Genomic DNA, 12,484 nt, shown 5'->3' with positions numbered 1-12,484 from the left:
AAAAGTAGCCTGTATAGGCCTGAACTTATAAATAAATACTAAATACCTGTAAGTATATAACTAATTTCCGAATTTGATATGGCCAAAAGAGAAAGAGATGTAGTTTCCAGCCAGGAACAGCGCGAGAACCAACAGGCACGGTAAAATGGCCCACATCCAGGAGCGCAGCATCTTCCTCCTACCCTTGTTACGCAGGGCAGCTGGAATGGGCTGAGCCTTATTGTGCTGCTTTAGTACTACAGCAGCTCTCAAAGGCCTTCTTGGAGGTGTTGCTGCTTGGACCTCAGCTTCACAGATGATCTCAGGGGTAGTCGTCATGTCAGCAGTGGACACAGTATCATTCTCACTAACTCCGCTTGCAGCCTCTCCATTCACTGAAGCTTTCTTTTTCTCTTTCTTTGCTCTCTTCTGCAATATGAATTTTAAGTTTTAGAGTACTAACACGCGTATCTAAAATGTGAGATACATTTAGCTGTCATGTGAGATTTCGTACGATATATAAAGAACAGATTTCGTACGATATATAAAGAACGAGAATAAATAGATAGAGGTGAAGATGTAAAGACATAACCTAAGCTACAGCTTATCATTCATATGCGGGTGCTTCAAGTTTAGGTTAACCTCTAATGTCTTAATTTCAGTAGCTCTCTGCCAGAAAATGATATTTATTCTTTTATTGCTGAATATTCTACTATTTGACAGAATACTCCATAACATTTTCGTGGAAGCCATTAAGTTTCTACAGACCTGATAGAGAGGTACCGGTATAGAAAAGAAAATAAGTTAATGTCAGTTGAGATATGCAAAGTAAACTGTAATTCAATAAGCATTGCACGCCTTAGCAGTGATAAGCCTAAAGGACTATTACCTTATCTTTGAGCTCAGCTTCCTTGACTGCCCGGCTTTCGGCTCGTGCTTGGGCTCTTTGTGTCAGCCGTTTCTTCCTCTCTTCAGCTTCTTTGGCTTTCACCTTTTGCTCCAGACGGCACCTTTCTTTCTCAGCTGCAGCCATTTCCCTTCTTATCTCCTCTTCTCTCTCCTGTTCTTTCCTAGCTCGCTCCTGTTCCTCCTTTTTACGAGCTTTTTCTACCTCAGCATCTTCCGCTTCACCTCTTTCAGAAACTGTGACTGCAACTGCTTCGTTCACAGCAGATTTAGTGGTTTTATTGGATTTCACAGGTTGACTAGCTTTTCCAGCTTGCAAGGCCGGGAATGGATCCTCTCTGGCAGCAGAACTCACTGCCTTTTCTTCTGAAACCACCCTAGGTGCAGATGATTTTGAAACTACCAATGGTGAAGCCAAGCTCAGCTTATTATTGAGGTTTGTTTGCAATATGGGTGGCTCTTCATCCGGGCCAAGTGATCTTCCATCGAGAGTCCTCAGTCTCCTCAATGTACTGTTCTTGTTGGATTCAATGTAGTGCTTGCGGAAATCCTCATTGTTGTTCCATAGCTCCATAATTCTTTCCACCTTTAAATAAGAGGAAAACGAAGAGAGAGATGATTCTTTCTTATAATGCTACGATTATGATTTTAAATGGAAAGTGTGCAATTACCTGTTTATTGCAGTAATTTCGAAGTGCCTCTTTGTCCCCTGAAGTTTTATAGTTCGCCGTAATCTTTATATCATCTTTGTACGTGAAAAAGTACTTGCTCTGCATCAAAACAATAGTCTAGTCATTTCTACTAGTCATGCACTCAGAAGCTGAACAATATGGCCATACAGATGAAGAATCAGACGAGCATAAGTCTAATCAATCAGGATGTGAATACTAGGTATTTACCATCTTAATAAAATTACAAAGCATGACACTATCGCAAAAATGATCTCAAGACTAGAAACTCAGCATCAGCACCAATTAGATAAACTTGACTTAATAAGACGATCAAGCGCTATGGCTAAATTTTTCTTCCCCCCAGTTTGTATTACTATTGCAGAGGCAGCAGAGCATATGAAAGACAATAATAGCAGTTGATAGGTTCTACGATATCATACAAAAAAGCAAAGAACATTATTTTATCCTAGTCGAACTTTTGAAACCATATGAAAATATCTAAGCATGACAAAGTTAAATAAGGAAAGATAGATACAAAGAATGTCTCACAAAGTACGAGGAATTACAACGTATAATTCGTGTCTATATTTCACAAGCACAAAAGCAAATACAGAGGCACAGGGCTCAAACTTTTGCTGCTTACCATTAGAAAAAAGAGTATCCCATAAGATAAGCGAAAGCTGGGACTTTATGTAATAAAAGTCTGTATAGAAGGCTCTTTAGATAAGAAATTCGTTGCACTCAACTGAATGCGAGACAGCAGTGATCATTATGTGACAATGCAACATACAATCGAACCTTTTTATTTTTATCCGTGTACAAGAGTTAACTGCTCAGAAATCCAATCTTAGTTTTCAGTAATTTAGAATTGCAGGATAAAAATAAATACATCCATGCTGAAATAAATGGCATTTATAATATTTGTCTGCATCATAGAGCTTTATTAAGCGATGAGCTAAAAACTTCCAGTCTACTATGATACCATTCGTTGAGCAATTCCTACTGCCACAGAAACGCTAGATGGACATTACGAAAATTCACATTATGACCATTGTAATTGGAGCAAGTTCTTTACACACCTTGTTTTCAATGAGGCCATCGGAAGGGCCTCTTCTCATGCCGGCAGGTGAGTGGCACCCTTCTGTTAAAGTTTTCCTACAAACAGATTTCGTTTCTTGATATGGAAGGACTATAAACCATTAAAATGGACCTCTTCCAATAAATGAGTTATATTAAACATTGGATTTTAATTAAATATGTTTCTATAGCGAGCCCTTTCCGAATGAGGGTAGCTCTAAAGTTGTTTTTGGTTTCTTGAAGCCCTCGCAAGCATTAAAGCAAGTATGTTTGGGCAACGCATTTCCAAATTAGGCTTTAATATACTTCCTTCCTGCATCCCATGCTCTTATCGATCCTCTTAGTAGCCAATGGACCAGTATCATTGCGACTAAATTTCTAATTCTCAGATGATGTCATCTCTTTTACTACATTTACTCCATATTTTTCATCCTTCTCAAACAAAAGATGTAAGCCAATAATTATGCATAGTACATCCAAATTCCTAATCCTTATCTTATCTACTAATGTGTCTTCGTCGTTAGCAAGTAGAGCTGATAGTTTTCATCTAGTTTACAGTTACCGTAGAAAGTCATTCCATTAGAGGAAGCTTACTGATATAATTGGATGACAGGTGAAACTTATCTAGCATCTCCAGGCTTTGGAAGGTTATTAAAGTTTGCCCTTGTTGAAATCTAACTTTACTTTCCATTACAGATCATTGAATGCCACAACAATCAGGTTGAACAAAGTAATCCAGGGCAATCAGGGCAATCAAAAACATGATCGACTTCAAGTAGGAGAATCTTACATTAATCATAGATGATTCTATTTCTTTGAAAGCGCTCACTTTTATAAGCGAAATTGCTATGCTATTTACCTTCAAGATATAATACATGATTTCTAAATTCTAATATAGTTCTCCTTTTCCTTACAGTAGCTATTTTGTTAGTAAATTTATAGTACATTGTCTACGTGGTCGAAGAGCTGCAGAGAATATGAATGAGCATACTGTCAATATGTAGACCACACCATCCAGCTGAAGGCCATAATCTGATTTCTAACTATTCCTAATATTTATTTGTCTTCAAATAAGGCGGCACCTAGGAGTATCAAATCTTTCCTTTTGATGACCTACGTGACATTTGATGGAAATGATCAGGACAACTTAAATAAACACATTGTTTCTTCTGCTGAACTTATGACGACCAAGCTGCCCATAAACTTCTGATGACCTATGATGGCAACGACCTATGTGACATTTGATGGAGATCATTTGATGGAAATGATCCGGACGACTTAAATAAACGCATTGTTTCTTCTGCTGAACCTACCAACCTGCCCATGAACTACTGATGACCTATGATGACGACAATTTGGAGTAGATAATGAATTGCAGCAATCATAGCAGGAAATGGTGTAGAAGAGATAACAACAGAAAGTGAATTTCGATTGTATGTTGAAATTGATATTAACGACATTACCTCCATGCTCAAAGTAAAATCAGGTAAAAGTCTTCAAACAAAACCCATTAGTCAGAGGCTTTTTCTCTATTCATTATGTGATCTAGTCCCCTAATTGTCAGGCAGTCGATTCTCACTTAGTCATTCATTAATGCATATTTTAAAAAAACTAGGCTCCCCACTCAGCTATAATGCAAATGCTCCAGGAACTTGATGCTGAGTGCACGTCACATCTTGTCAAACATCACCCCCAACTCATGACGGAAACACTTCCATCATGTGTGAGATTTAATATATAAAAGATTACACATTTACTTATCATGTAGTAGTATAGATCTATGTAGGACTGCGTGAAAATAAGTACACAATATTTGATGTTTAGTTATTTGTTTATCGCAGTTTCGCTTGAGACCCTCTTCTTACGGCAATTATTATTTATCAGTATTTGTTTTTCGTCGTATTCAAATGAGTCCTCATTGCAATTAAATAACGTGACAGTCGATGAAGCTACGGAAGTTCATGTCATCTCTCATATCAAGTGACTAATTTCACAGATGGTATCTCTAATAGCTTCATTCATTGAATGAATATAGTTGGCTGATGAATTTCACAGATAGTATCTCCAATAGCTTCATTCATTGTCTATGACAAGCTTCTTATGCTATGCATGTGAAGTTTACTTCACTGAAAAATGCATGAAGTAAATCAACTGACCAAACATCAGAAGCATAGGTATATAATGACTGCCAATTGGCTACTTCATAGACGCACTCAGCATATTCGAATGTTACAAAACCTTAACAGAACTACAATAATGCAAATAATAAAAGATAACAATGAATATAAATGCCACACCGGCCAAGACACTTGAAACTTAACAGACAACACTCAACATTTCTATCTCATACATGGCAGTAAGTGTTGCCATGCTAGTTGGCACACTGAGAAAATGTACGCCGTGCTGCATGCCGACACATAAAAGGGTTTGTACATAATTCGTGCTGATCATCTAGAGTGTCAGATGGTACAGTATCACAGAACGTACAGCGCCGAGGATGGCCATGAGCTGTATATGATGGCCAATTGATACAGGTGTCGTATGGCAAGGTAACCACATTAACATTTTCATTAGTCCCAAAAATAGCAGAAGACAAGTACTAGTAAAACACTAACATGAGTTCAAGATGTCAAATCCTTGAATCCAAGTTCAAGGATAACGTAAAACTTAGGAAAGCAATCAGAAATTGTCAGTGAGATGCGCACGCTCTCCCCTCTACAGCTTATCTCTGAAGCAAAAGGAGAAAACTTCAAGTTGGAGTTACAGAATTTTATTTCATCTTCCCGCCTTGGCAGAAACTTTTGAAATCTATTTATTTGTCAAATCGCTACAAAAGATTGCTACAACTGAAAAGTAAAAGCAGAGGGGTGCCAAACAGACATTACAGCCTAATCGAAGTTTGTAAGACTTACAACAATGTTTATCAAGGTTTCTTACAAATAAATGATCAACATAATTTCAACTTTAGATCAACCAATATTTTTTGTAACTTCATAATATCTCAAACATTATAAACTACTGTTTATTAATAGCTAGTCACCGACTTACTACTATCTGATCCAAAACCAGTTTGCCACCTAAAAAGTTGTTACCTAGCACCAATACGTTGCTCATAATTCAATAAAATTAGGGGCTTGAGAATACTGCATTCCACATAACTACAAAATACTACTATTTACAAGATGGTTTTTGTGCCTGTTTGCCACCAGAAAGCTTTACTACTTGAAGCAGAAGCCAAGTGTTTGGCAAACAAAGACTACACCATCTAGGTGTTGTGACAAGAGTAATAAGCTTTTGGGATCCAAAAGTAGACTATCCAATTTGGATTTTCTGCTTCTACCCACCATATAGGAGAGAGGTTGGTGGGATTTTTTTTTTTTTGAGAGATAGGTAGCACGCTACCCGCTTCGTTTATTTCATTTAGAAATAAACTTAGTTGGAAATGTGAATCAACTAGGATTCGAACTTGGGACCTTGGATACCAACCACCAAACCCTTTGCCACTTGCTCTAAGGACGGTCGGTAGGTTGGTGGGATTTTAATGATAAAGTTATTAGGCTTCTTTCAATTGCTCGGTGCAAACAACATTCAGTCCTCTACAGATGCGTCAACAAGACACAGAATAGGCTCTTACTCCCAAAAATCGAGAAAATGAACACTTTGCTAGCAAACCTACAAAATTGCCAACTTTTTTCAAAGTATTTACACTGAGATCACTTGGTTCAACTAGCACATTTTTCAAATCCAGTAGTCAACGAGACAGAGACTCATGGAATATTACTGTACTGAGTCATCTGGAAAAGCAAAAGATGTACTTCCAGGAATTTTGGTTCATATAAGAAAATATGTAAAAGAAAAAAGAAAAACTTTTTGTGTTGTTAGAGACACTACAAGTCTTGGAACTTTCCATTTTTTTTAGTATATGATAAAATCTTAAATAAATATCAATCATGCTCACACAAGTACCATAAATGACCAATCAAAGATGAATAAAGTATGATTAATTATACAAATCCAAATTTAGAGTCTAGTTTCTTGCTAAGGAAAAGAAGGATTGAGTTTAAGATCGTAAATAAAGCAAAAAAGAAATGCCAAAGAAAAGGCTCCCGAGAAACACAGAGATATTGAGTATACATCAGAATGTTAATAAAATACCAATTTGGGAAAGATACATTATAAATACAGAAATATGACAAGTGGAAATACAGAAATATGACAAGTGGCGGAACTGACTAAGGTTCCATTCAAGATTCTGAATAAAGGACATAATAGGAATTGAAAAGGCACTTCCAATTGAATGAAATAAAGTAGTAGAAATAAGGAGAAAACGCACCTTCCTAATTGACTCATTTTTAAGATCACGCCAATGTCCATATGCCTTTTGACGGACCTCATCAGCAGCTTTGAATTGCTCTTGCAGCACTTTTAGCTCTTGCTGTTTATCGTCATAATCCTTTTGAGCTGCCTTTGTATTTGTTTCAGCTCGTGAAACATCGCTTCCAAGGGACTCTAACTCTTTCCTCAAAACCTAAAGACAACATGAAAACTTAAAGTCCGAGAGAAATATCACCAATGTCAGAAGACAATTAGAAAAATGCAGGTAAAAACTACCCCAAGGCGTTCGACAATCTGATCTTTGTGGTCAAATGCTTCATCTAATTCTGCTTTTGGGGCCATGCTTGATGACAGCTGCTTCCGTTGGGCTTTCAATTCTTTGATCTCCTGGATGAGAAGCTTTTCTTGCTTCAGAGTCATAGTCTCATGTTGTAAACTTTGCTCCTTTGATTGAATCTAATATATCAAGAAAGATATAAAAATAAATGAAACCGTTAAGTGAAAACTGCTCTCTAAGCAGAGTAAAGAACTCTTACCAATTCATCAATATCCTCAACAGAGGTTGCCTTTTTTAGTTTACTCATCGTTGACTGAAGATTGTTTATTTCTCGTCGCTTAGCATTCTGAACAGATCTTGCAGCTCTCTCATCCGTTCTCGCAGCTTCTAACTTCTCCCATAGTTCATTAGTAACCATCTAAAATATAGGCAAAGTTCTAAAATCAGTGAAAAGGAAGAAAAACTTTTTTCGCTCAATTCAGAAAAAAAAAAAAAGAATAGAGCTAGTAAAAGCATCAGCACCTTCTTCTTTTGGATTGCAACTCGAATGGAGTCCCGGCTCTGTGTCTTCTCATCCAGTTGTATTTGAGCCTCTTGTATACGCGTCCATAGCTCATCGTTGATAAATCGGGGAACTTTGATTATATAACATGCTTGCCTTTTTGGCACTAGGTCGATCTTACCTCCCTCTGTAGCCCAGCCATTAGGATCCTCCCGTGAGGTCTGTGATTCCTCAACCGGTTCAGCCTCTTCTTGCACTGATTCTTCGTCATTCTCCTTATTTATAGACGCATCACCTTCGACAGAACCTACTGTAGCTTTTACAGTTTCCGGCATAACATTTCCGGAACTTGACTGCATCTCTGAATTGGGAATCTGATGGAAAGCTGCATCCTTATTGGTATCTACGGTGCTACCACAAACTTTATTTTCCTGAGCAGTATCATTATGAGCAAAAGAAACGACTGTTTTCATGCTTCCAATGTACAATGTCTCCCCTCCAGTATCATTTTTGACAGGTTCTTCTACAATTTCTGAATCCAAATCATGACCCGATGGCAAAGGCCCATCAGCTGCAGACACAAGATGAGTTGCACTCTCTGAAGAAGCTTTGTCATCATAGGCAGCTTCTTGGACTAGCTTGTCGTCAGTATTGTCGGACACTTCTATCAGTAATTCCTCTTGATCGCTATGCGACACTTTGGAGCTGCCAAGACTTTCTGAATGACCAGTAACAACAGTGCCATTTGCATTGCTATCATCACAACTGGTAACTTCTTCACCGGTATTTAAAACATTACTACTTTCAGCTTCATTTGTGACGGTAGTAGAGATGGCTGTGTGAAGAGATTCGCTTCCATCTTTTGTTGGTAAAAGTTTTTCAACTTCAACTTCAGGAAGAGTCACAGACTCAGCAGAGCATTCATCTGGTTTCACATTATGAACTACAGTTAAGGACCTTGATTCCTCCTGTCTAGTGTAATGAGACTCCGGTGTCATGGTCTTTGTTACCATGTTTTCAGAGTTCTTTTCTTCTCCTTCAGTAGTTGATTCTAACTGAGCTTGGCTGCTCAACTCAAGAAGATCCGGTCTCTTTTCAACATCAACAGCAGAATTTGAAACCGGCTGATCCTCTACTTTGTTTTTGAATGTTTCCGAACCCTGTTTTTCTTCTACATGAGCAACGAATTCTGACTCTTTATGTTCCTCCGACTCCTCACAAACTTGCCCAGGTTCCTCTGCTACCAAAGCAGTTCCTTCTTCTGATTGTTTATCGGCCACTGTGGCACCAGTAACAACATCAGGTGTAGCTGATTCTGGGTGATCTGCTGCTTCAGTGAGTGCGTCCGGTTCCACAGGATGGCCGATCTCTGCAGCCAGAGCTCCAGACTCTTCCATCTCTTTAACAGTTGATAGAAACTCCACTTCCTCACTGGTCTCCTTTAATGCATCATTACCTAGGTTAGCTTCAAGTTCAACAGCAACTTGAGAATCGGCCTCCTTGGTGTCTCCTGGTTCAATCAAAGAATCAGACTCCACCCTCACATCGGCCACACCATCGTCAATGTTTACCTTGCTATTATGATCATTTGCAACATCAGAGCAGACTTTTTTATCCAGCATCTCCTCCTCCTCATTAGCCTCCTCTCTATTCTCATTGTCAAATGCTTCCTTATCCTCGCATTGCTCCTCACGTAATTCCCTGTTTTCAGCACTCTTGAATTGATCTTCCTTGCTTTCTTCTTCTATAGTATCTGCTTCCTTGGCGTCTCCTGATTCAATCAAAGAATCAGACTCCACCATCACATCAGCCACACCATCGTCAGTGCTTACCTTGCTATTATGATCATCCGCAACATCCGAGCAGACTTTTTTATCCAGCATCTCCTCCTCCTCATTGGCCTCCTCTTTATTCTCGTTGTCAAATACTTCCTTATCCTCGCATTGCTCCTCGTTTAATTCCCTGTTTTCAGCGCTCTCGAATTGATCCTCCTTGCTTTCTTCTTCTATAGTATCTGCTTCCTTGGCGTCTCCTGTGATTGAATCAGACTCCACCCTCACATCGGCCACACCATCATCAGTGCTCACCTTGCTATTATGATCATCCGCAACATCCGAGCAGACTTTTTTATCCAGCATCTCCTCCTCCTCATCGGCCTCCGCTTTATTCTTGTTGTCAAATGCTTCCTTATCCTCGCATTGCTCCTCGCTTAATTCCCTGTTTTCAGCACTCTCGAATTGATCTTCCTTGTTTTCTTCTTCTATAGCATCTGTTTCTGGTCTCTTTTCTTCATCTTCTTTATTAAAGGCATGGGCCTCGTTTTCAGAATTCCCCAAAAGAGCGCCTGTTGCTGGTCGCTTTTCCTCTTGTTCCTTATTACAGGCATCAATCTTATTTTCAGAATTTGTCAAAAGAGTCTCAGCATTCACGTCAGGACCAAGATTCTCACTACAAGATTCCTCGTCCAGTCTAGGAGGGGGTTCCATCTCTTCCTCCTTCCCTTCGCCCACGGCATGATCTGCAGCCTCCTCCTCCCCTACAATGGCCTTCTCATTTATGTCGGGAGTTGCGTTCCCTTCACAGGGGAGGGCAATGGCATCACCATTTCCCGGATCCACTGTCCCCTCCCGATCAAGGTCCTCCTCCGACACAATGGCCGAATCGCCATTGACGATCATGAAAGAACCCCCGATCGGGTCCTCCGCCCTCTCCTTAGCCGCAATGCCGTCGCCCTTCTTAAAATCCTTCTCCTCCGACTCCGCACTGAACCCCTCCTCCGCCTCCAATTCCACCTTCGAAGGGCCACCATACTCGCTAGCCTCCGCCGTCATTGCTCCCACAAGGATCAAACGACAACCCTACCCTACCACTAATCGGAGCGAAACCGGAAAAAGAAAAAAAAAAATACAGAAACCTTAATTAAACCAATCGCGGATCGAAAACACGAAAACATCACCAAAATCACAAATACACGGCATCGAATTCGAGATCCAATGAGAACTCACCCTTCCGCGGTACAAGATCAGCGGCGCCGCCTCAGAGATCCCGAATTCCAGATCGGATCGCCCGGATCACGCCAACCGCGTCGTCCGTATCACGAGCGCCCAATGCACCTGAGATTGCGATCCTCTCTCTCTGTCCGCCCCCCCCTCCTACTCCTCCTCCTCCTCCTCCCTCGAAGATTGATCTTAGGGATTTGGGATCGAGAGAGAGACGAGAGGGAGAGATTTATCAAATCGGGAAGGGAGAGGCCTGCGGATCTAAATTTTGAAAATGCGGAGGAGCAAGAGAGGGTATTGTTCAAAGAATCATCCCCCGAACGCGATTTCCTATTATTATTTCCGCTGTTTTATTTCGGGTTTTTATTAAATGCTTGCTAATCACCATTTAAGGAAAAAGATAGGAGGAGATAAGAGCAGCTATTTAAAGCTCGAAACGAACGCATACGGAACAGCGTCTACGTGTAAGTGTGCAAGTGTAACGCCTTATATATATTATAAAATAAAATAAAATAATTATTATTACGAAGAGATGACGGTGGGATCCAAATCACCGACGCCACTTGATGCACGAAATATTGACCGTCGGACCACAGCATTGTCAATTTTGGCCCGTCCGATACGGCGATATGTGGCGTGCGGTGTACGGCCGGAAACATCAGATGGGAGTGAATGAGGGGTGGGTTTGTTTGGGCTTGGGCTCCGAGAGAGGATAGAGGCATAAAAGTCTGGCGCGACGGTTAGAGGAGCTTGTCGTGTAGCCCCGAGCCCCCGACTCGAAGTGGAAGAAGAGGCTTTTGCGTGCCCGGTTCTTCTCGTATGGTATTATGGTAAATAAAAGGTAAAAGTTGGCACCCATAGTTTTCCTTGTTGGTGAAAATATTTGTTTAGAAAAAACGAACCAGTAAGTATTTGAAATTCTTTATTATTAGTTAATTAATATAATAATAATAACTATATAATAATAAATTTAAATTATAAATTAATTATTATTCTAGATTATGGATAATAGCACAAAAATTTCCTGTTGATAAATCTTTTTGGTTCGAGTCGAATAACAAATCATCATCCTCGGCCCATTAGATGAAATCTATCACTATCACTTCCCCTGCACATGCGCCATTGATTGCCGCATTGCGCGGTGCCATCTCCCTTGGTGAGTTTTTCTCCAAGGCCACGAGAATTGATCTGGAGCGTGCATCAATCAATTTTCCGTCCGATTATGACCAAACAAATCCGCAGAGTCTATGCTGCATCGTTCCCATTAATTAAGCGAAAAAGACTACTAATTAAGCCCTTTCGACGTCAATAAATCATCATTAATCCCGGATGGAATTAATTTTTCTTACATCCATGGAGTATTTGTATCGGAGGACTGATCTTATTAGCTTCTCTTCTCATTATTGATAGATGATAATGATAATGAGGGGATTATAACTCAGCATTTGAGGAATCTGAAAAATATGTATTAAAAAAAAAGAGAAGTTTTTTTCTGTCTTGATTGTTGCAGTTATATCTTATTTTGTATAAAATTTTTCTATTATGATTATAAGATATATGAGCAATAATGCGTAAAATATCATACTCCTACCTTTCGATAAAACAAAAAAATATTTATATCAAATAAGTAATTATCAAATAACTTATTTCGACATTCGATCCTATGTGTATGATCATGAAAAACCATATATGACATGAGGCAGGTATGCACCAAAAGAATAAGAAGTATATATCAAAA

At 39.5% G+C, this 12,484-nt stretch overlaps 1 protein-coding gene across 1 annotated transcript; it reads right to left on the bottom strand.

The window, feature by feature from the left end:
* LOC109711280 (titin homolog) lies at positions 1-11,179 on the bottom strand. Its single transcript, XM_020234238.1, has 8 exons — positions 10,753-11,179; positions 7,768-10,616; positions 7,505-7,663; positions 7,245-7,424; positions 6,967-7,161; positions 1,557-1,655; positions 869-1,471; positions 1-408 (listed from the first exon to the last, which is right to left on the bottom strand). The coding sequence occupies exons 2-8, from the start codon at positions 10,576-10,578 to the stop codon at positions 61-63; spliced, it is 4,395 nt and encodes a 1,464-aa protein (XP_020089827.1). The 5' UTR covers positions 10,579-10,616; positions 10,753-11,179; the 3' UTR covers positions 1-60.

This window comes from Ananas comosus, linkage group 6 (assembly GCF_001540865.1).
Source record: "Ananas comosus cultivar F153 linkage group 6, ASM154086v1, whole genome shotgun sequence".
Taxonomy (NCBI): domain Eukaryota; kingdom Viridiplantae; phylum Streptophyta; class Magnoliopsida; order Poales; family Bromeliaceae; genus Ananas; species Ananas comosus.
Note: the sequence above shows the minus strand (reverse complement) of the source record. Positions and strands in the feature narration are given on the sequence as shown.